The sequence below is a fragment of the Musca vetustissima genome, unplaced genomic scaffold (assembly GCF_032173495.1).
Source record: "Musca vetustissima isolate MV318-11 ecotype Yass unplaced genomic scaffold, APGP_CSIRO_Mvet_v1 utg65745, whole genome shotgun sequence".
NCBI lineage: Eukaryota > Metazoa > Arthropoda > Insecta > Diptera > Muscidae > Musca > Musca vetustissima.
The window spans coordinates 25,087-45,458 of record NW_026887130.1 but is presented as its reverse complement, the minus strand read 5'-3'; the positions used below and the strand labels follow the sequence as shown (position 1 = coordinate 45,458).

At 35.5% G+C, this 20,372-nt stretch overlaps 4 protein-coding genes across 4 annotated transcripts; 2 read left to right on the top strand and 2 right to left on the bottom strand.

The window, feature by feature from the left end:
• Window positions 1–4,180: 4,180 nt before the first annotated feature.
• LOC133334719 (activity-regulated cytoskeleton associated protein 1-like) lies at window positions 4,181–4,943 on the bottom strand. Its single transcript, XM_061543047.1, has one exon. The coding sequence runs from the start codon at window positions 4,912–4,914 to the stop codon at window positions 4,183–4,185; it is 732 nt and encodes a 243-aa protein (XP_061399031.1). The 5' UTR covers window positions 4,915–4,943; the 3' UTR covers window positions 4,181–4,182.
• Window positions 4,944–7,134: 2,191 nt separating this feature from the next.
• LOC133334724 (activity-regulated cytoskeleton associated protein 2) lies at window positions 7,135–7,743 on the bottom strand. Its single transcript, XM_061543050.1, has one exon. The coding sequence runs from the start codon at window positions 7,741–7,743 to the stop codon at window positions 7,135–7,137; it is 609 nt and encodes a 202-aa protein (XP_061399034.1).
• Window positions 7,744–12,522: 4,779 nt separating this feature from the next.
• LOC133334723 (activity-regulated cytoskeleton associated protein 1-like) lies at window positions 12,523–13,308 on the top strand. Its single transcript, XM_061543049.1, has one exon. It carries the CDS (start codon window positions 12,523–12,525, stop codon window positions 13,306–13,308), a length of 786 nt encoding a protein of 261 aa, XP_061399033.1.
• Window positions 13,309–17,707: 4,399 nt separating this feature from the next.
• On the top strand, window positions 17,708–18,470 carry LOC133334718 (activity-regulated cytoskeleton associated protein 1-like). The gene has a single exon (XM_061543046.1). The coding sequence runs from the start codon at window positions 17,738–17,740 to the stop codon at window positions 18,467–18,469; it is 732 nt and encodes a 243-aa protein (XP_061399030.1). The 5' UTR covers window positions 17,708–17,737; the 3' UTR covers window position 18,470.
• Window positions 18,471–20,372: the final 1,902 nt, after the last annotated feature.

Genomic DNA, 20,372 nt, shown 5'->3' with positions numbered 1-20,372 from the left:
ATCCGACGTCCATAATAAAGTTGGGATCAAGTTGTTGTAGCAGCGTGTACTGGATCTGCTTCTTACTCCAGTTTTAAAAGTGTTTGAGGTTAGATTAGTTGGTTTTGGTTGGACAGTTGGAGAGGTGTAGCGTGTCATGTGGACCATTACCACATGACGTCCACCGTGATCTCAGTTGTGCCAAGGCAACTCTGGTGTGTCGTAGTAGCTGCTGCTTTGGTAGGCAGGTGGTCTCCGAGGATTGTATTCACTCTGTATTCTTGAATTGCTCCCTAAACTACATTCTTGATATAAAGGTTCCTATTTGTACCTCTGGAACTGTCTCCATATCACGAAGATCCTTCTTAAAATATTAAGGTAGTGGGTTCCTATCCATAAGGTGATGATTTGGATGGCTACTTCTGTAACACCCAATCAGATATTGCATCGACAACATCTACGGCTTATAAAAACTATTGAATGTGACCCCTGTGAGATCAAGTGGGTGGTGGTACCATTGAAGAAGTATATGTGGTGCGACTGTCATTAGGGCTATTATCACATATTATGAACCGTGACCAATATGAATTGGGAGCGATTACACTACCATTGTCCATATGCGGTATATTGTTTTACTACCTTTCTCTAGATCATTATTATGTCTCCTGACGTACCTGGGCACCCAATATATTGGAGTAATTATTTCAACCGTCCATGTGGTGAACATATTCCCCAGGTGAAGGCAAAAACTCAGAACATCAGCAATGTAGACGTTTATCCTTTCAATAATAGAACCCGAAGCAATGATTGTACAATCAACCGCATATATATGTGGAAAATGATATATACCTGTGGTTCTCCATATACGCGTATTTATTAGGCGAATGAGGCTCGAGGCTGTGTCAATAGTGAGACCAAAGCCATGATCGTGCAATCAACCACATACATGTGTGGAAAACAATATCTATGCCGTTCGGTGGTTGTGGAATATCAGAAGGGTACAGGTTGAACACTTTCGGAAGTTGGCCTCCACCTTAGGGAACTCGACTTCTTGTTTCCTTCTTGTGGTTCTAAAAATGCACGTCTTTGTTAGTTTGTGTCGGTATATGCTGATTATATATATTTGGCCTGTTTATATGTGATTCGCCTGTTGATCTAGAGGCTCCGTTTTACACCTTTGCAACTCTCTCCTCGTGGCATGTTTTTCAATGGAATTAACTGTAATTTAGTATATTGGGTTACAAATCCTACCAAAAATTATCAATATTGATGACTTATAAGGTAAATCGGCTGGAATTTTGTAGTTTGGATTTATGTGGTGAATCAGATCTGCCTACGATTATCAATATTGTCCCATTTTTCTTTTGGGTAGCCCCCATATAACGGATCTCCCCAATATTTGGTAGTTTGAGTTTTAAACCTAATAATTTAGTATTTTCGATTGTGGTGTGATAGTAAATTTTCCTACAAAAAAATATTACTATTAGTCCATCTTCTAGGGAAGTGCCCATGTGAAGCTACATCCCAAAGTTCGGCATTTTGGTGAGCTTGAGTACGTGTTTCAACCAATTTGGGATTTTAGATTCTCATTGAGTAGAAAATTTCCCTACAAAAATTTTCAACATTAGCCAATGTATCGGTATTTTGGGGGGTTTGGGCACTTTTTTTAATCGAATTGACACTAATTTGTTATTTTAGGTTCCCGTTGGACGTAAAATCTTTATAAACATGATCAATATTATTTAAGTTTTTAGGAATCCCCATATAACGCCACATCCCAATTTTCTCATATTTTAACGAACCTTGGATACATGTCCCAACTAAAATTAGCTGTAATTTAATATTTTGGATTCTGAGTAGAAATCTGCTTACCAAAAATTATAATCGGTCCAGCCGATTTTAACTATGTGTTTACTTGTTTAAAGATATCATTAATAAACATTGATTTTTCTGTAAACCCCACATAACACTGTAGTTTAAGGTATTCCATACTTACATTTGAGTATAGATCTGTCGATTTATGCATGTCCTTCCGTCCATCTGTCTATGTATTACTGTTAAACGTACGTACTCGATTGCAATTGATAAGAAATCGGTTTAGATATAGATATATAATTTCTATCGATTTCTTTTCATTACTGTTTTTTGTTACATTTTTTATATGATTGATTTTTTCCCCCAACATCCATTTCCCCACCAAGAAAAATTGAAAATACTATTATTTGTATTTTGTATTTAAATTGTGTGTTTTTTTAATTTCTTTTCTTTTTTCAATATGTTTTTCTTATAAAAAAATTACTTACAATCTAAATACATAAGCATAATATAATTGAATTTAAAACAATGCTGTTAACTAAAAAAATAAAAAAAGAAACTAGAGTTAAAAAAATATAAATCAATGCAAATACAAAAGTAAACAGTTCAGATGTACGATGTTAACTAATTATGGGGCGAAAAGACACCCTTACAAATGATGTTGATAATGGGCCATGAATAACCTCCAAATGGCTCATCATAAGTAAAGGCTGTTTCCCCTTGTGTATAATTCTTAAATGATTTGCTGTTACTTTATCCTGAAATGCCTTAATTTATAAAAAAAAGTGAACTCCAGTTAATGTAGATGTTTTGGATTAAGGTAGCCATTTGCTAATTTGGAGGTTAGTTAGCATAGCTTTTGGCGAAACCCTTAATCCATGTGGGAGATAGGCGTGCCATTTTCAAAATGCTTCAAGATTCTTTGCTCAAAGTCTTAAAACAATTTGCGTTGGCGTGCCAATTGTACGAATGGCGACAACCTAGCCATCGTTGTACAATTTATAACGATAATAATTTTTGATTTGTTCAAAAAAATTTTTATTCGCCAATGCGAACAAAAGTTTTTTTTTTCGCCAATGCGAAAAAAAAGGTTTTGTCACTTCCAAACATTAAGAAAACTCTCAGTCACTTTCTGCCTCAAAGTCATTAGGTAATTCCGCTTTTAAAAATTGATACAATTCTCTCCATTCGAAATCCAAACAAACCGCAACCGAGGTGGAAATTCATTCGGTTTCAAAATGTCAAGAATTGTTCGCTTTGTTAAAAGAGAAAAAACTTCACTTCTTCGAGGCAAAAATACCGGCATATTTCCGAAATGTTTTGAAAGCAACGAGGGGGGTTTTTTGTTGCATTCAGAAGTCCAGTTGAGTTGTTGTGAGAGGTGTGACGTGGTGGGACAAATAAAAATACTTACATTTAAAAAATAACCGAACATTATAAATAGAAAAAATATTGAAAATTCTAAATTTGTCTTCCCGGAGGAATAACAAATTTCGAATTCTCAAATTTTTTCTATAAAAAATGTTAGAAATTTTTCAAATGTAAGTATTTTCAATCCCATCACACTCCCAGCAACAACTCTCGTAAACAACTGAATACAACGGGTTTGGGTATTTCGACAAACTTTCAGTCTCGATAATGATTTCATTTTGTGGAACTGTATTGAAAATATTCCCCAGCCCTGGGCTTTGTCCAGGCCAACAATTAAAAGAATTTCTTCCCATAACTATTGGACCTTGACACAACCTTGTAGCCTAGAATAGTCTGCAATAAAGTTTGCAAAATGAAATACTTACCCGACTAAAGTCCGCAAAATACCCGGTTTCATAATGTGCAAAAAATTGCATAATAATAATTGCTGTGTAATGCGTGCGGTTGTTATTAAATTTAAAAAAAATCCAATGTAACTGCTAATGATGAGGGTCCAGGCGTTCATAGCCTGTAAAGCCGGTTTGTTGGAGAAACACAGCGTGTGAACGGAAAGCGTTTAGCCTTAACCTTAAAATATGCAGGCAGGTGAACTCACAATTTTTGATAACGGAAATTTGTCTTTACAAATCACAACGATTTTAATGTTCCAAAAGAATTCTTAGATTTTAAAAACTCTCGGTGAACAATAAAATCATAGAGATTTGCTAAGTAAACTTTCCGGCATCAAAAATCAAGAGAAACCTATTTAATATGAATGATTTGTTGAAGAGGCAGCCATAACATTTGTGGGAGAGGTACACAAGCTATTATAACTGCTCTCTGTTTTATCTGATGTCACTACCAATTCTCTGAGAACTTAACCTAAAAGATTAGTTAATTTTAGTTTAGTTGTTGTTGGTTCCATTGCGAGTGGTGTGTGACATCATTTGTGTGGTGTTTGTTGTTGTCGACTTCATTTTATTCTTCGGCCGCTTTGCGTTTGCGGCACTGTTCTGTGGTATGACCACGGAAATTACAATACGTACAACGTTTTGTGCCCTTGGAGCCACGCACTGGTCCCTTTTGTTCAGCTTCGTCTTCCATCATGTTGTGTTCAATGATGCGACCCTTCTCCAGCAGATCTCGGAACGTCTTGATGTCTTGGCGTGCAATATGCTTGCGGTATTTGATATTCAGCAGACCATATACCAAATCGATTTCGGTCTCTTCGTCGTGTCTACCTTCAGGCAATTGGGCCAAGAGGGCCCGCTTTTGGCACACGAATGTATCAATGGCCTCGCTGTCTCCTTGTTTCTTCTCGAAGATGTCAACGTAGATTTGATAGGCAGGTTTGGTGGGTGAGAAATGGTCACGAATCAGAGCCAAAACATCATTCCATGTTTTAGCTTCCTTGCGTACACCTTGCCACCAAGTGGAGGCCAAGCCATAGAACAGCAAAGAGATACCCTTCAAGGCATCCTCGTCACTGATACATTCGATTTCCTTGTACGTTACAATTGAGGTTATGAATTCCTCGACAGCTTGATGATCACGTTGGCCACCGAAACGAGAGGGACAATTACTGAAACTGCCCTTGGATTTGTGTTGGACATTTTCAGCAGCCTGGGCAGCACTATTGGCGGCGGATATGCGGACAGCTTCGATGAGTTGTTGCAATTGTTCGGTGGTCATTTGTACCATTTGAGCCATTTTGTTGATGTTGTTGTTTTAGTTTTCACTTGAAAGTTTTGCGTTGGAGTATTGGTGTTTTGAAGAACAAAGCCAGGTGATTAGATGTGTTGGCGAATGTTTTTTTCACTTTTTACCGTTTTAACTCCAATCGAACATTGGGGGGTTGGTCGTTGCGTTAGTCGAAGTTCGCAGTAGACTGATTTGTTCGAGCAATGCCGCTGCCTTTTATAGCCGGCAAATAATCGTAGGAAAAAAAGAGTATCAGAGAGACATAGTGACGATGTAGGTGACCGCAAATGTGAGACCCATACTAATATACACAAGCATACATACAAACATATTTTTATTTTTGTGTGTTCTCTGAGATTAGTAATATTTCACAATTTGTGAAATGAGATTAACGCTCTCTTTCTTAGAATTGATACGAAGTAGAGGGATTTGTTTGCCAAAATAGACACATAATAACCCGATAACGACAAAATACCATAATTTATGAAAACTAATTGTTTTCTTTTATTGATACTTCGGGGTTCGAGAATTCCACAATTCCCAGCCTATTGTTCCCATATTTGCCTAGAAACATACATAAATATTTTAAGCAGGTAGTTACATACATATTAATCTGATGTCAATTCAAACTGCAATCGGTTTGATACCTGCGATAAAATTTTGAAAATTATTGAATATTTTGGGAAGAGTATTATAATCTCATTTGTATTTTCGTGTGTTCTCTGAGATTAGTAATATTTCACAATTTGTGAAATACGAAATAAAGAGAACCTTTTGCATGAGAATAACGCTCTCTTTCTTAGGATTGATACGAAGTACGGGGATTTGTTTGTCAAAATAGATACATAATTGCCCGATAATGACAAAATACCAAAATTGATAATAACGAAATGTTTGTTTTATTCATAGTTCGGATTTCGAGAATTCCATAATTCCCAGCCTAACATATTTGCATAGAAACATACATAAATATTTTAAGCAGGTAGTTACATACATATTAATCTGATGTCAATTCAAACTGCAATCGGTTTGATACCTGCGATAAAATTTTGAAAATTATTGAATATTTTGGGAAGAGTATTATGATCTAATTTGTATTTAAAACCTAATAGCATACACACATATTATATGTGTACTTATACAATCACATTTCATTAGCAGGTACCTACATTATATCAACTAAAAAATCTAATGTTGTGAACTCAAAATGCAATGGGCTTGGAAAAATTGATAAAACATTTTTGTAAACATATTAAATATAGTGGAAAATTTGTATGAATTGAAATAATAGGCGAATATCTAATAGATAGGGCGACAATTGTTGTTTGACCATGAACGTTTTTTGGCAATAGAGTACTAAACACAATGTGACTAACATCTTCCAATAATAATATAGTCGAAACCGAGAACAACCGCAGTTGTGACTCAAACCTTAAAACATATTCCAGAACGATAAATTCTATTTTGGCGGGGAGTGAAAATAAAAATTATAATTTTGGTAATTCAATTCGAAAAAATAGTGTTTTCTATGGGAAAACTTCAAAGCAGATTCTAGATAGAGTTGCTGAACAACATTTGTATTGATCTTAAATTTTGGACCATCTGGCCGTTTTTAAAACGAAAGAAAATTTTGCAAAACGTTTTTTAAACCTTAAGGGAATATTCTTATATAGAAATAATCTCTCTTCATGAAATAATGATGAATTCAAAAATACCGACTTCTTTCCAACTTGTTTGAATTTGGATATTTTGTTAATTTTTGTTATAAATAGAATTTATTCATAAAGTTTGAACGACAACAGAAATAACAATAAAAATGCGGTTTATAAATAAAGATTTTAATAACAAATAGTAGTCGTCTCATTTCAGTTTACTCATTTCATTTCAGTTGCTCACCGATTCCAATTAATTACGACTTTTGATCTCGATTTCTAATTTCACATATCTGTATTCGAATGACGTATGTAGATTACAAAGAAAAAACTTGCAATTTTCTCCACAAGCCAATGACCTCAATTTACACCCATTTGACGTATGTAAATCAAAATAAAACCAGTTTTTTTAATTTGTAATTTTGTTTTGATTATTTGCAAGAAGTTTTATTTTGTTTTCAGTTCCTTATGAATAACTTAAAATAAAAACTACCTAAAATATAAAACTTATTTACATTTGTATTATAGCTATTATGAACACATAACCTAACCTAAATAACCCACAGTCTTAATCGTACTAATGGCGAGTCCTTTCCACGGTACGGCCCTTTTCGAGTAACTCTCGAAATGATTTGATTTCATGGCGGGGTATTTTTTGACGATATTTGACATTGAGCAGGCCATACACGAAATCTAATTCCGTTTCCTCATCGTGACGACCCTCGGGCAGCTTGGCTAGTAGAGCTCTCTTCTCGAGTATGAAAGGATCTATTAATTCCAAATCACCCTGTTTCTTTTCGAAGATCTCCAAATAAATTTGATAGGTCGGCTTCGACGGTGAGAAATGTTCTCTCAGCAGACGCATGGCATCATCCCATGTTTTGGCCTCTCGTCGTACACCTTTCCACCAGGTCGATGCCAAACCGTTGAAGAGCAGCGGTAAACCGCGTAGAGCATCTTTATCGGATATTTGTTCCATTTCTTTGTATGTTTCAACGGCATCGATGAACACTTCGACGGCATCATTGTCACATTGGCCCGCAAAACGGGTACAACAATTGGCAAAACTTCCTTTCGATTTGATTTCTTCGAGGACTTGATCTTTTTGTTGTGGTGCTAGGGATTTTATTGTTTCGATAAGTTGTTGAAATTGGTCTGGGGACATTTGTGTTGCTTGTGACGCCATAGCGATACTGATTGTTGTGAGGAACTGAAACGTCCGCGCTACTGCGTTCAGCTGCTTACGTTAGCCGAAGAGAAACTAAAAGACCAGAGTGAAATATTTTCGTATCAAACGTATATTTTTGTTGTGAAATAAACAATCATTGTGTTTATGTATGTTGGTATGTTTGTCCTCTTGTTTTTAAGTTGTTTGTGTCAGCTATGGCTTGACGGTTGGTGTATGAGTCATACCTTCTTTAGGTAACAACAACAAATTGCCGATGCAAGAGATTTGCCGGTTTTACCGGCACTCTCATTCTGAAAGTCACATTTTCTTTTGGTTACAAAAACAATTTGCCGGTTCAAGAGAGATGAGAAACACATTTTGGGGAGAAATGAAATCAGTTTCTGTTATAAACAAAGAGAGAGCCCCTTCAAGAGATTTCAGGGCATTTTTTAATGAGAGGAGCCATCCCCACTCAATGGAGAGTAGGAATTATTTTATGTTTCTTTTGAAGAGCGGAGTAAACAAATGTATTCCAAGAGAAAGAGTATAATGAAGAGAGCACACTGTGTGGGAGCACGCATTTTGGGAGGCCATGGTGTTTTGGCTCCCAAAATTGTGGAAAATACGGCACTTATTTTGTTTTTAATTTTTTTCAGAGGGACTCCCCTTAAGCAATATGGTCATAATTCATATCGAACAACATCTATTAATATATATATGTATGTGTGTATATGGGAATGAATGGATGTTCATAAAAACTAGCAATTCTATGGAAAATATAGTCAATTAGAGGGGTGATGGTGATGTGACGCATATCAATTTTTGAAATTAAGACATTAATGAATGGCACTTTTAAACAGACACTGTTTACAATATTTTATATAAAAATGATCGCTTCAGCGTCATTGAAATCACTTTGCAGGAGGTGCACTTTTGTTCAAATTGCATAATCCATTCGCCTGGAAACTATATATGGGAGCTATATCTAATTTTGAACCTATTTTCACGAAACCTCGCACACATCATTCTAGACTCAATTCAGTACCCTATGCCAAATTTGTTGCAAATTTACATCAAGTCGGTAGAAAATATATATGGGATTTATATCGAAATCTAAACCGATTTTTACGTAACTTATATACACTTTACAGATATATATGGACTTTGGTGCACCATTTACATATATTCGGAGGAAACTATATATGGGAGCTATATCTAATTTTGAACCGATTTTTACAAAACCTAGCACACATCATTCTAGACTCAATTCAGTACCCTATGCCAAATTTCGTGCAAATCGAAAGTTATATAGGGACATTGGTGCACCATTTACTTCAAATCGGACGAAAATATATATGGGAGCTTCAGTTGTGTTGGCGGTTTATTTGGGATACCATTTGTATTTTGTTTTTGCAAAATAGTCAGGCTGAACACTACTGAAGTTGTAGACGCAGGCACGGTTAAACTGTTTGGTTTGTTGCTGTACACTAGCAACACCAACAAAGTCGTTGTGTGCATTTGTCGCGATGTGACAACACACAACAGTGGGAAAGGTGTGGTATTGTTTGTAAATGCCTTGTTAACCTCGAAGTGAGGCTCCAGCGAAATTCTCATGCAGTTTATGTCGTTGGTCAGCTAAGTACTTCGCTTTGTTACAAGAGACATTTGGGTATGAAAGGTTTTTTGTATAGAAGCAATAGCTTCTGGGAAGAATATCCTAACAAAAAACTAAGGGAACTGATGAGGATCAGTGGCGTGATCCGAAACTATAGTCTTCCCTGCCTTACCCCTCGGCAAACAATGCCATACATTCCCCACTAATAAATAGTTGTTTTTTATAAAAACAACAAACTGGGATTCAGCCTGACTATTTTGCAAAAACAAAATACAAATGGTATCCCAAATAAACCGCCAAAACTACTGAATATTTAAATTTATTAAAATATAGTCGTTCAAAATAATAGTAGTGCTATTGATTTAATTGATGGATATTAATAACTAATACAAATAATATGTCGCTATTTCATTTCAAAAGGTAGACATTTAACACAGTATTTAGTGGCAAACCCTTTATTCGCAATTACAGCGGCACAACGTCGTGGCATGGAGTTCACCACATTTTGGCACCTTTCAACTGGAATTGACTCCCATGTATCCTTAACAACATCCCACAATGTGCTGTAGCTTATAGGTTTTCTTTGCCCAACCACGGCCTCTACATCACACCATAAATTCTCAATGGGATTGAGATCGGGAGACTGTGCTGGCCATTCCAATACCATAACCTTTTTTTTTCCAAACCACAGTTGCAAGAAGGCTGATGTGCTTTGGATCATTGTCCTGTTGAAAAGTCGAAATTTAAGGCATTTCAGGTGACGATCCATGAAATCTTTGATCCAGTATATTGGTCCAACTCCGTAGAAAGAAAAACGTGACCATATCATATCACTGGATCCTCCATGTTTGACAGTTTTTAACGTAAATTTTGGATTATATTCTGAATTAAGAGGCCGTCTTACGTACACTCATGAGCCTTTCCCGCCATATAGGACAATTTTTGACTCATCGGTCCACAAAATATTCCTCCATTTTTCATTGGGCCAATCCAGATGATTCTTAGCAAATTTTAGTCGCTTACCTACATGAATTTTCTTCGACAACGGCACTTTTCGTGGGCTTCGCGCCGACAAATTTGCATCTCAAAGACGTCTGCGAATAGTTTCAACGCTAGCAAGTTTGTATTTTATTTCTGTAGCAGTGCAGAATCAACAAAACAATATTCTTATGAAGCCACTACTATTATTTTGACCGTATATCTGTATATCTAAATCTGAACCGATTTTCACGAAATTAATTATTTCTCAAAACGTCATGATTATAGATAGCTCGGTTTGTTATTCATTAATGTCCTAGAGTATAGTTCTGCTAGTTCTGAGCTTATTTTCTATTTCAATGAAAATTCCTAAAGTTCGTAACTATTTTTATGACCGGATATTGATAACAAGAACTAATGGTTACAAAAAAATATATCATGTGAACAAAAATGTTTGACTATGACTTTAATAAAAAATAACGTATGTTAAAAAACATTGACATTTATTTTTTCTGATAAGAAACTGTTTTTTCATGCAATATTGATTTTTTTTTGTTGGCCATACACGCAAATAAATCTGTAAATTTCACAATGAGAGGAAAAAACGCAGCTGAATTTAAAAATATAAGGGGTGTAATTTCCCATTCGAATACTATATTTGTCTGTGGTGTAGGGATTGTATGAAAAGAAATATTTTTAATACATTTGGTAGTTGCCATGGTATAATAATAAAAGGTAACAGCAAGTGTTGTTGTACAAAAAACGATACAACAACCACATGGAAATTTGTTGTTGTAAGTTCTACTAGTGTCAACTCATTTGACAGAAAAATTTAAACAAACAAACAAATTATCATCAAATTATTTTTATTTTGAAAATGGAATATTTTCGAATCCTCAAAATAAAAATTGAAAAACATGAATGAAAATCTATCAAATTTATATTTCTATCGCTTCCACATCTTTCCTTTAATTGAGCCATTGCCATATATATGTGTAACACATATGACAATGCTGGGAAAAGCGAGTAATTCCTTCAAGAAAGATTTGCTTCCTCAAACTTTCCTAGCAGGCAGATTGAGTAAATTGAATACGGGAGCACATTAATAAAGAACAATTTCAAATTGTATGCGTTCCCAATTTTCCTGTTGGGTGATTTTTAAAAACATAATTTGTCAAATTCATATTGACACTAGTATTACGTTGGAATCAAATCAGCTGGGATTTGCTGTTACCTTTTATAATTGTACCATGGGTAGTTGCCATAAGGACAAATACCGTCTTTCATCGAAATTCTGCACATGGTAATATATTTACTTTACGTAGATCAAGCTTGAATATGAGACCAGTTGGTCCACTCCTTTTGGTATCTTCCCCACAAAGAGTCTTTTGAAAATTTGTTAATCCAATATCAAGATAATATAATATCTGCAAATCGTAATATTTTTACAAACCTACATTAAATTTCAAAAGGACAACTTCATCTGGAACCTCTCCACAGATGGTCAACTATTTAATAAAAGCATGTATGCCTTCGCAAATCATAACCTGGGGGTACGCAAAAAATATTTATTCTTATTGACCGATTATTTTAATTTCCCCTTTTTATAGTTGACAATATGCATATTCTAAATCTAGAACTACTATACGTTTGAGTTCGTATGTACCCATTGAAGTATTGCGAAATATTCTAAGTTTGTATGTATGTACGTATTTATTAATTTTCAAATCGTGTGTGTTGACTAGAAGTTAGTCATGCCATGATTATAAATTTCGCAAATTGTGAAATCAATGAAAAAAATGCCAACCGGTCGCTCTCTTTCGTCTATTGTCGATGACCAAAATTAAAATTTAACTAAATACTCTTTGGCTCTCCAAAGTTGGTTTTCGTTGGTGGGTCTCTTTTGCCCACAACGAATATAAATGTGATACCAACACCAGGCAAAATAATCAGTTGCCCATTAGGATTCATTCGAACGTAACGACTGCATGTTGTTGGAAACTTGACAAAAACAACAAGAAGAGAAAACCAACAATAAAAAATACAACATATGTACATACCAAACGTACATACAAACATTTTCTAGCTAAAGAAAAACTTGGAAAAACCTCCAACGGGGAAAACCCCACAAGCAACTTGATTTCACTGACCTTCAAACGGCGGCACAACTCCAACAACAGGCATTACAAAAAATAACAACAAAAATGGCCCAACTAATACAAATGTCCACGGAACAATTGCAACAGTTGATTCAGTCGGTACAGACGGCTGCCACCAGCAATGCAACTGCTGCCGCCACTGCAGCAGCAACTGCATCAAATACTGCACTTAAATCCAAAGGCAGTTTCAGTAATTGTCCCTGCCGCTTCGGCGGTCAACGTGATCATGAAGCTGTCGAAGAGTTTATTACCTCCATTACCACTTACAAAGACATCGAATGCATTAACGATGAAGATGCCCTTAAGGGTATCTCTTTGCTCTTCTATGGCATGGCATCTACCTGGTGGCAAGGTGTCCGTAAAGAAGCCAAATCCTGGCCAGATGTTCTTTCACTAATCCGTGATCATTTTTCACCCACTAAGCCATCGTATCAAATCTATTTGGAAATTTTCGAAAAGAAACAAGACGATGTTACGGCCATCGATACATTTGTCTGTCAAAAAAGGGCCCTATTGGCCCAATTGCCTGACGAACGTCACAATGAGGAAACTGAAATTGATTTCGTCTATGGTCTGTTGAATATTAAATATCGCAAACATATAGCCCGCCATGACCTGAAGACATTTAGAGAGTTGTTGGAAAAGGGCCGCATTATAGAGCGCAATGTGATGGAGGATCTAAATCAAAGGCAATTCCAAGGACCCATACGTGGTGCAGCAAGAGCTGGTAAACGTTGTACATATTGCAATTTCCGTGGTCATACAACGGACCAATGTCGTAAACGTGGACAACCTAATGGTCGTTCCGGAATGGAAAATTCTATAGAATAGGACATTTTCACTCGGAGAGGTTGCGAAGAGATGTTTGTTGCTGAAAATGAATCCTACTAATGATGATGAATGAATGAATGAAAGTTCCCTTTAGTTTTATCCTTTTTAGTTAAGTCCTAACGTAATCCATTATACTACTAAGTTAATATATATATATATATATATATATATATATATATACATTTTTAAAACCATCACTGATCTTTTTAAATTTAAAATTTTTACCAACTTTCAAGTTATAAACATATTTGTTTTAAACTTCCCTTATTTTCAATTCTAAAAATTTAGAACATACTCGTCATATTACATATTCTAATAACCCTAAATTTTGAATAAAATTTTGAAATATAGTTTAAAATTTTCATAATTGTTTTCAATTTTAATACAGTTTAAAATATTTACATTTACGTCCGTGGATACTATACCTGAAGCGGGACCAACATTGACTATATCGTGTAGGAACTCTAGAACCTGACGTTCTAGTTTTTTCTTTCGATATCCTCCGAAGGTAGTATGATTACAACAGATGGCTGGAACGGCAATATCCAGGACCAATACACAGTTTATTAACAGTGGCGATCACATAAAGTTATTGCCAATTTTGATAGATTTTTTAAAATCCGAGTACATACATCAATACAATTAACATCAATTTAAAGGCCAACAACTCCTTTTTGACACACTGTCAACTTATTCGGTTTATGTCCTTCTGTGGCAAATATATACACGAGAATGGCTAAGTTTTTAATATATCTTCTAAAAAATGCCAAGGCGTCGTACAGGTTCTTATCAAGTTTATCGTAGTTTCTGAATGAATATTATTGTGGTTATTTAAACAAAGTACATGTCGCATTAATGATGCGATTTGGATGAAATTTGATCAGGATTTTTTTTTGACCTAAGGACAAACCCTATTGAAATTGGGAAAATTTGGTTCACATTTAGATATAGCTCCCATATATAGTTTCGTCCGGTTTTCAGTAAATGGTGTACCAAAGCTCCAAAATATGATCGATGGTTATAAAATTTTGCACAACGTACTGATGTTACTATTACCTAACGTGAGTAAAGTTTCATTGAAATCGGTTCAGATTTAGATATAGCTCCCATATATAGTTTCGTCCGATTTTAATTAAATGGTGCACCAAAGACCCATAATGTGGCCAAGTGTAACAAAATTTTGAGCAATGTTCTGAAGTCACTATGTATAACCTAACGTGTGTGAATTTTTCTTGAAATCGATTTGGTGCAACACCCAATACCCAAAGTTAGTTCGATTGAGACTTGGATCTAACTCTCCCATATATATTCCTGTCGGATTTTAAGTAAATGGTGCACCAAACTACTCACGTTTGTCAAATTGACATGAAATTTTGCACAACGTACAACATTGAGCATAGAATGAACTAATAGCGTTTTGTAAAAATGTAGACTAGCCCATATTCATTTTCAATCGACTTTGTGTTAATTGGGCTCCAAATGTTAACTGGGGATACAATACGGGGTTTTATACCCTACACAACTATGTTGTCAGGGTATTATAGCTTTGTGCAGCCCCAAGAGTTTGTAATGCCGCGAAATATTGGTCCTAGACCCACCTTTAAGTATACCGATCGTCATATCTCGACTAACTGAGTCGATTTAGACATGTGTGTCCGTCCGTCCGTCTGTCCATTATAACTTGTAAACACCTTACATGCCACAGTTATGGACCAATCTTCACGAAATTTTGCATGTAGGATGGGTTCTGGCCAATGAAGACCCCTTTTGTTTATGGTAAAGATCGGTTAATATTTAGTGGGTGAAATGGACCAAAAACTTTATTTTTGTCTGATTTTCTGGTAGCTTCAGAGGCCGCAATTACGGCCCAAACATCGTGAATTTTTACATGGAGATGAGGATCGGGCCAAAGAATAAGCATGCCTCTTTTGATAAAGATCTATCAATATTTAGCGGGTTAAATGGACCCTGACTTTTGTGTGAAAAATGACAAAATTTGTATTCAATAGCATATATATTTACTCCTGAAGGATATAGACCAAAGAAGTTGAATATATATCCAAGAGGAATGGTTGGCCTTCAAATTGATACCAATTACATTATCGTATGTACTCGGATGTGTGAGTTACACGTAAATATTTACTGAAGCTTATGTATTCAAATATTATTTAGTAGCCCATTACCACCCTAGAAGGCGAAAATATAGCCCTGATCGCTTTGAAATTTTCCATGAGGATCCAGGTATGGTCAAAGACAACGCCTGTAATTTTCGGTGATGATCAGATAATAATATTGGGATGAAGAGGACCGAAAACTTAATTTTTTTGGGGGTTTTTCGAGCCGATCTATAGCCACAATTGAAATCCGAACATAACAAACAACCCACGCTGGAGGTCAAAAGAGTGCAAATATTGCCCAAGATCAGAATATAGAACCACACAAAGTTAGATTTTCGTGGATATTGTGTAGGCTATCATATGGTCGGCCCCGTCCGACTATACTGCTCCGCCCACTGGTTTCATAGTATGGTTTCATAGTAAAGCATACAAATTCTTGATCAGCGTAAAATTCTATGACGATGACCGAATTGGCTTTAATTTAGTATTTTGTGTTCCTAATAAGCACCAAATCTCTTCACAAAAAATTATAAATATAGGTCCATTTTTTAGGATAGCCCCCATATAAAGGTACCCCCAATTTTCGGTATTTTGGGGTTCTTGAGCGGGGTTTTCAACCGAATTCGCTGCAATTTGGTGGTCGTAAATGGTAACAAATCTCCCTACCAAAAATTTTTAATATTCGCCCCCTATTTGGGGTTGTTCCCATATAACCCCCTTTTTATATTAAAATAGTTATATGATTTGTCCGTGCTTGGGTTTGGTTCTAAGACTCTGTTGTAATCATCATATATCATATATATTAATGTATTTGAATTTTTACCCGCATTTAGGCATAGCCCCTGCTTGGGAAAGACAGAAGGAGTGGACCGAGATTCCCCATGTACGAACTTGAACTAATTTTGGAAGAAATAAAAAGATGGACAAAGTTTAGATGAAATCAAAATTTTTTGAAACAAATTTGGTATGTTCCCTATATTTTCATTTCTAGCACCTGTCAGTATATCTATGGTGGAGGGCATCCAAAGTTCGGCCCGGCCGTACATAACGCTTTTTCACTTGTTTAAATTATTTTTGATTTTCTTTGGTTTTTCTTTTGTTTTTAGATTATAAGGTTGAGTTTATTAACATCCATTGTACACAATACTTCATTTCTAAATTCTTCAAATCATAATTGTCGATAACAAAAACTATTCACATAATTATAAATTTTTTTTAGTCAGGTTCCCTAGCAAACTAGAATTTATCATCCGATTTTAAAGTATTTTTGAAGTTTTATTCACAAATGCGGTTCTTCCCCAATTCGAACTATTTTTTTTTTTTGAGATATTAGTCATTTATTTTCCGCAGTCCAAAAATAATAATCATTGTTAAACTATATATGTACATATATAATTGAAGTGTAGTATATATGTATAGATGTGTGTCTCTACAACTATTGTTACTAATCACTCTATAAATCATTTCCACTCAATTCAATAATTAAAAAAAATTTTATCAATTTTTTCCAACCCTGTAGAATTTTGAGTTGACGACATTAGGGATTTTCCTTACTATGGGATATTTATAAAGGTAATTATTAAATAAATATGTTTGTATGTATATGGAGCTCATAAAACTCTAACCAAAAATCGAATATTTTTTTAACATTTTATCGTAGGTATCAAATCGATTGCAGTTTAGTAGACACCAGCTTTGTGTGTAAGTAAATATGTAAAGGTGGGTATTATGGAAGTCTAGAATCTCGAACTGTCAATAAAACAAACAATTAGTTCTTATCAATTTAATATTTTGTCATTATCGGGTTATTTTGTATTTGGTTGGGAAACAATTGCCTCTATTTCATTTGAATTCTACGAAAAAGAGAATCCCATTCTCATGCCAATGGTTCTCTTAATTTCAAATTTCACAAATTGTGAAATGTTACTAATCTCTCAGAGAAAAACAAAAACTAAAAATATGTTTGTATGTATGCTTGTGTGTATTTGTATGAGCGCAACATTTGTGGTTAATTTAGTGACTAAATTTTAGTCGTCACTACTTAGTCTCTCTGGCGCTCTTTTCCTATGATTGCTTCGGCGACTATAAAAGCCCAAGGCATTGCTCGAACAAATCAGTCTACTGCGAAAATCAACAAACGCAACGACCAAACAACCAATGTTCGATTGGAGTTGAAACGGTACAACAAATTAAAAAAAAAAAACATTCGCCAACAAATCTAAGTGGCTTTGTTTGTCTACAAAACACCTCCAACATCAACGCAACATAATCGCAACTTAAGTGAAAAACAAAACTAAAACAACATCAACAAAATGGCTCAAATGGTACAAATGACCACAGAACAATTGCAACAACTCATCGAGGCTGTTCGCGTATCCGCTGCCAACAGTGCTGCCCAGGCTGCTGAAAATGTCCAACAAAAATCCAAGGGCAGTTTCAGTAATTGTCCCTCTCGTTTCGGTGGCCAACGTGATCATGAAGCTGTCGAGGAATTCATAACCTCCATTGTAACGTACAAGGAAATCGAATGTATCAGTGATGAGGATGCCTTGAAGGGTATCTCTTTGCTGTTCTATGGCTTGGCCTCCACTTGGTGGCAAGGTGTACGCAAAGAAGCTAAAACATGGGATGATGTTTTGGCTCTGATCCGTGACCATTTCTCACCCACCAAACCAGCCTATCAAATCTATGTGGACATCTTTGAGAAGAAACAAGAAGACAATGTGGCCATTGATACATTCGTGTGCCAAAAGCGGGCCCTCTTGGCTCAATTGCCTGAAGGTAGACACGACGAGGAGACCGAAATCGATTTTGTATATGGTCTGCTGAATATCAAATACCGCAAGCATATTGCACGCCAAGACATCAAGACGTTCCGTGATCTGCTGGAGAAGGGTCGCATCATTGAACACAACATGATGGAAGATGAGGCTGATCAAAAGGGACCAGTGCGTGGTTCCAAGGGCACAAAACGTTGTACGTATTGCAATTTCCGTGGTCATACCACAGAACAGTGCCGCAAACGCAAGTCGGACGAAGAATAAAATGAAGTCGACAACAACAAACACTACACAAATGATGTCACACACCACTCGCAATGGAACCAACAACAACTAAACTAAAATTAACTAATCTTTTAGGTAAAGTTCTCAGAGAATTGGTAGTGACATCAGATAAAACAGAGCAGTTATAATAGCTTGTGTACCTCTCCCGCAAATATTATGACTGCCTTTTCAACAAATCACTCATATTAAATAGGTTTCTCTTGATTTTTGATGCCGGTAAGTTTACTTAGCAAATCTCTATGATTTTATTGTTCCCCGAGAGTTTTTTTTAATTTAAGAATTCTTTAGGAACATTAAAATTGTTGTGATTTGTAAAGACAAATTTCCGTTATCAAAAAATTGGGAGTTCACCTGCCTGCATTTTTAAGGTTAAGGCTAAACGCCTTCCATTCACACGCTGTGTTTCTCTAACAAACCGGCTTTACAGGCTATGAACGCCTGGACTCTCATCACTAGCAGTTTAATTGGATTTTTTTAATCTAATAACAACCGCACGTATTGCAACAACAACAACAATTATTATGCAATTTTTTGCATTTTGTGTATACGGGTATTTTGCAGATTTTAGTCGGGTAAGTATTTCATTTTGCTAAAGTTTGAAGACTATGCTTAGGCCTCTGGCAGTGTCAAGGTCCAATAGTTGGGGGAGAAATTCTTTTAATTGTTGGCCTCGACAAAGACCAAGGCTTGGGAATATTTTCGATACAGTTCCACAAAATGAAATCATTATCGAGATTCAAAGTTTGTCGGAATACCCAAACCCGTTGTATTCAATTGTTTACGAGAGTTGTTGCTGGGAGTGTGGTGGGATTAAAAATACTTACATTTGAAAAATGTCGAACATTTTTTATAGAAAAAATTTGGGGATGCGAAATTTGTTATTCCTCGCGGAAGACAAATTTAGAATTTTCAATATTTTTTATATTTATAATGTTTGGTTATTTTTTGAATGTAAGTATTTTTATTTTTCCCGCCACGTCATACCTCTCCCAACAACTCAACTGGACTTCTGAATGCAACAGAAAACCCCCCTCGTTGCTTTCAAAATATTTCGGAAATATGCCGGTATTTTTGCCTCGAAGAAGTGAAGTTTTTTCTCTTTTAACAAAGCGAACAATTCTTGAAATTTTGAATCCGAATGAATTTCCACCTCAGTGGCGGTTTGTTTGGATTTCGAATGTAGGGAGTTGTATCAATTTTTAAAAGCGGAATTACCTAATGACTTTGGGGCAAAAAGTGACTGAGAGTTTTCTTAATGTTTGGAAGTGACAAAACCTTTTTTTCGCATTGGCGAAAAAAAAACTTTTGCTCGCATTGGCGAATAAAAATTTTTTTGAACAAATCAAAAATTATTATCGTTATAAATTGTACAACGATGGCTAGGTTGTCGCCATTCGTACAATTGGCACGCCAACGCAAATTGTTTTAAGACTCTGAGCAAAGAATCCTGAAACATTTTGAAAATGGCACGCCTGTCCCCCACATGGATTAAGCTATGCTAACTAACCTCCAAATTAGCAAATTATGGCTACCTTAATCCAAAACACCTACATCAACTAGAGTTCACTTTTTTTTATAAATTAAGGCATTTCAGGAGAAAGTAACATCAATTCATTTAAGAATTATACACAAGGGAAACAGCCTTTACATATGATGAGCCATTTGGAGGTTTTTCATGGCCCATTATCAACATCATTTGTAAGGGTTTATTTTTCCCTCCACAATTAGTTAACATCAAAGGTGATCTGTTTACTTTTGTAATTTCATTAATTCATATTTTTTAAACTCTAGTTCTATTTTTTATTTTTTTTAAGTTAACAGCATTGTTTTGTATTCATTATTTTATAATTATTGACAAAGACTGTTGTATTTAGATTGTAAG

Excerpts from the sequence above, each read along its gene's own strand:
- LOC133334719 (XM_061543047.1), bottom strand. The coding sequence starts at position 4,914 with ATGGCTCAAATGGTACAAATGACCACCGAACAATTGCAACAACTCATC.
- LOC133334718 (XM_061543046.1), top strand. The coding sequence starts at position 17,738 with ATGGCTCAAATGGTACAAATGACCACAGAACAATTGCAACAACTCATC.
- LOC133334723 (XM_061543049.1), top strand. The coding sequence starts at position 12,523 with ATGGCCCAACTAATACAAATGTCCACGGAACAATTGCAACAGTTGATT.
- LOC133334724 (XM_061543050.1), bottom strand. The coding sequence starts at position 7,743 with ATGGCGTCACAAGCAACACAAATGTCCCCAGACCAATTTCAACAACTT.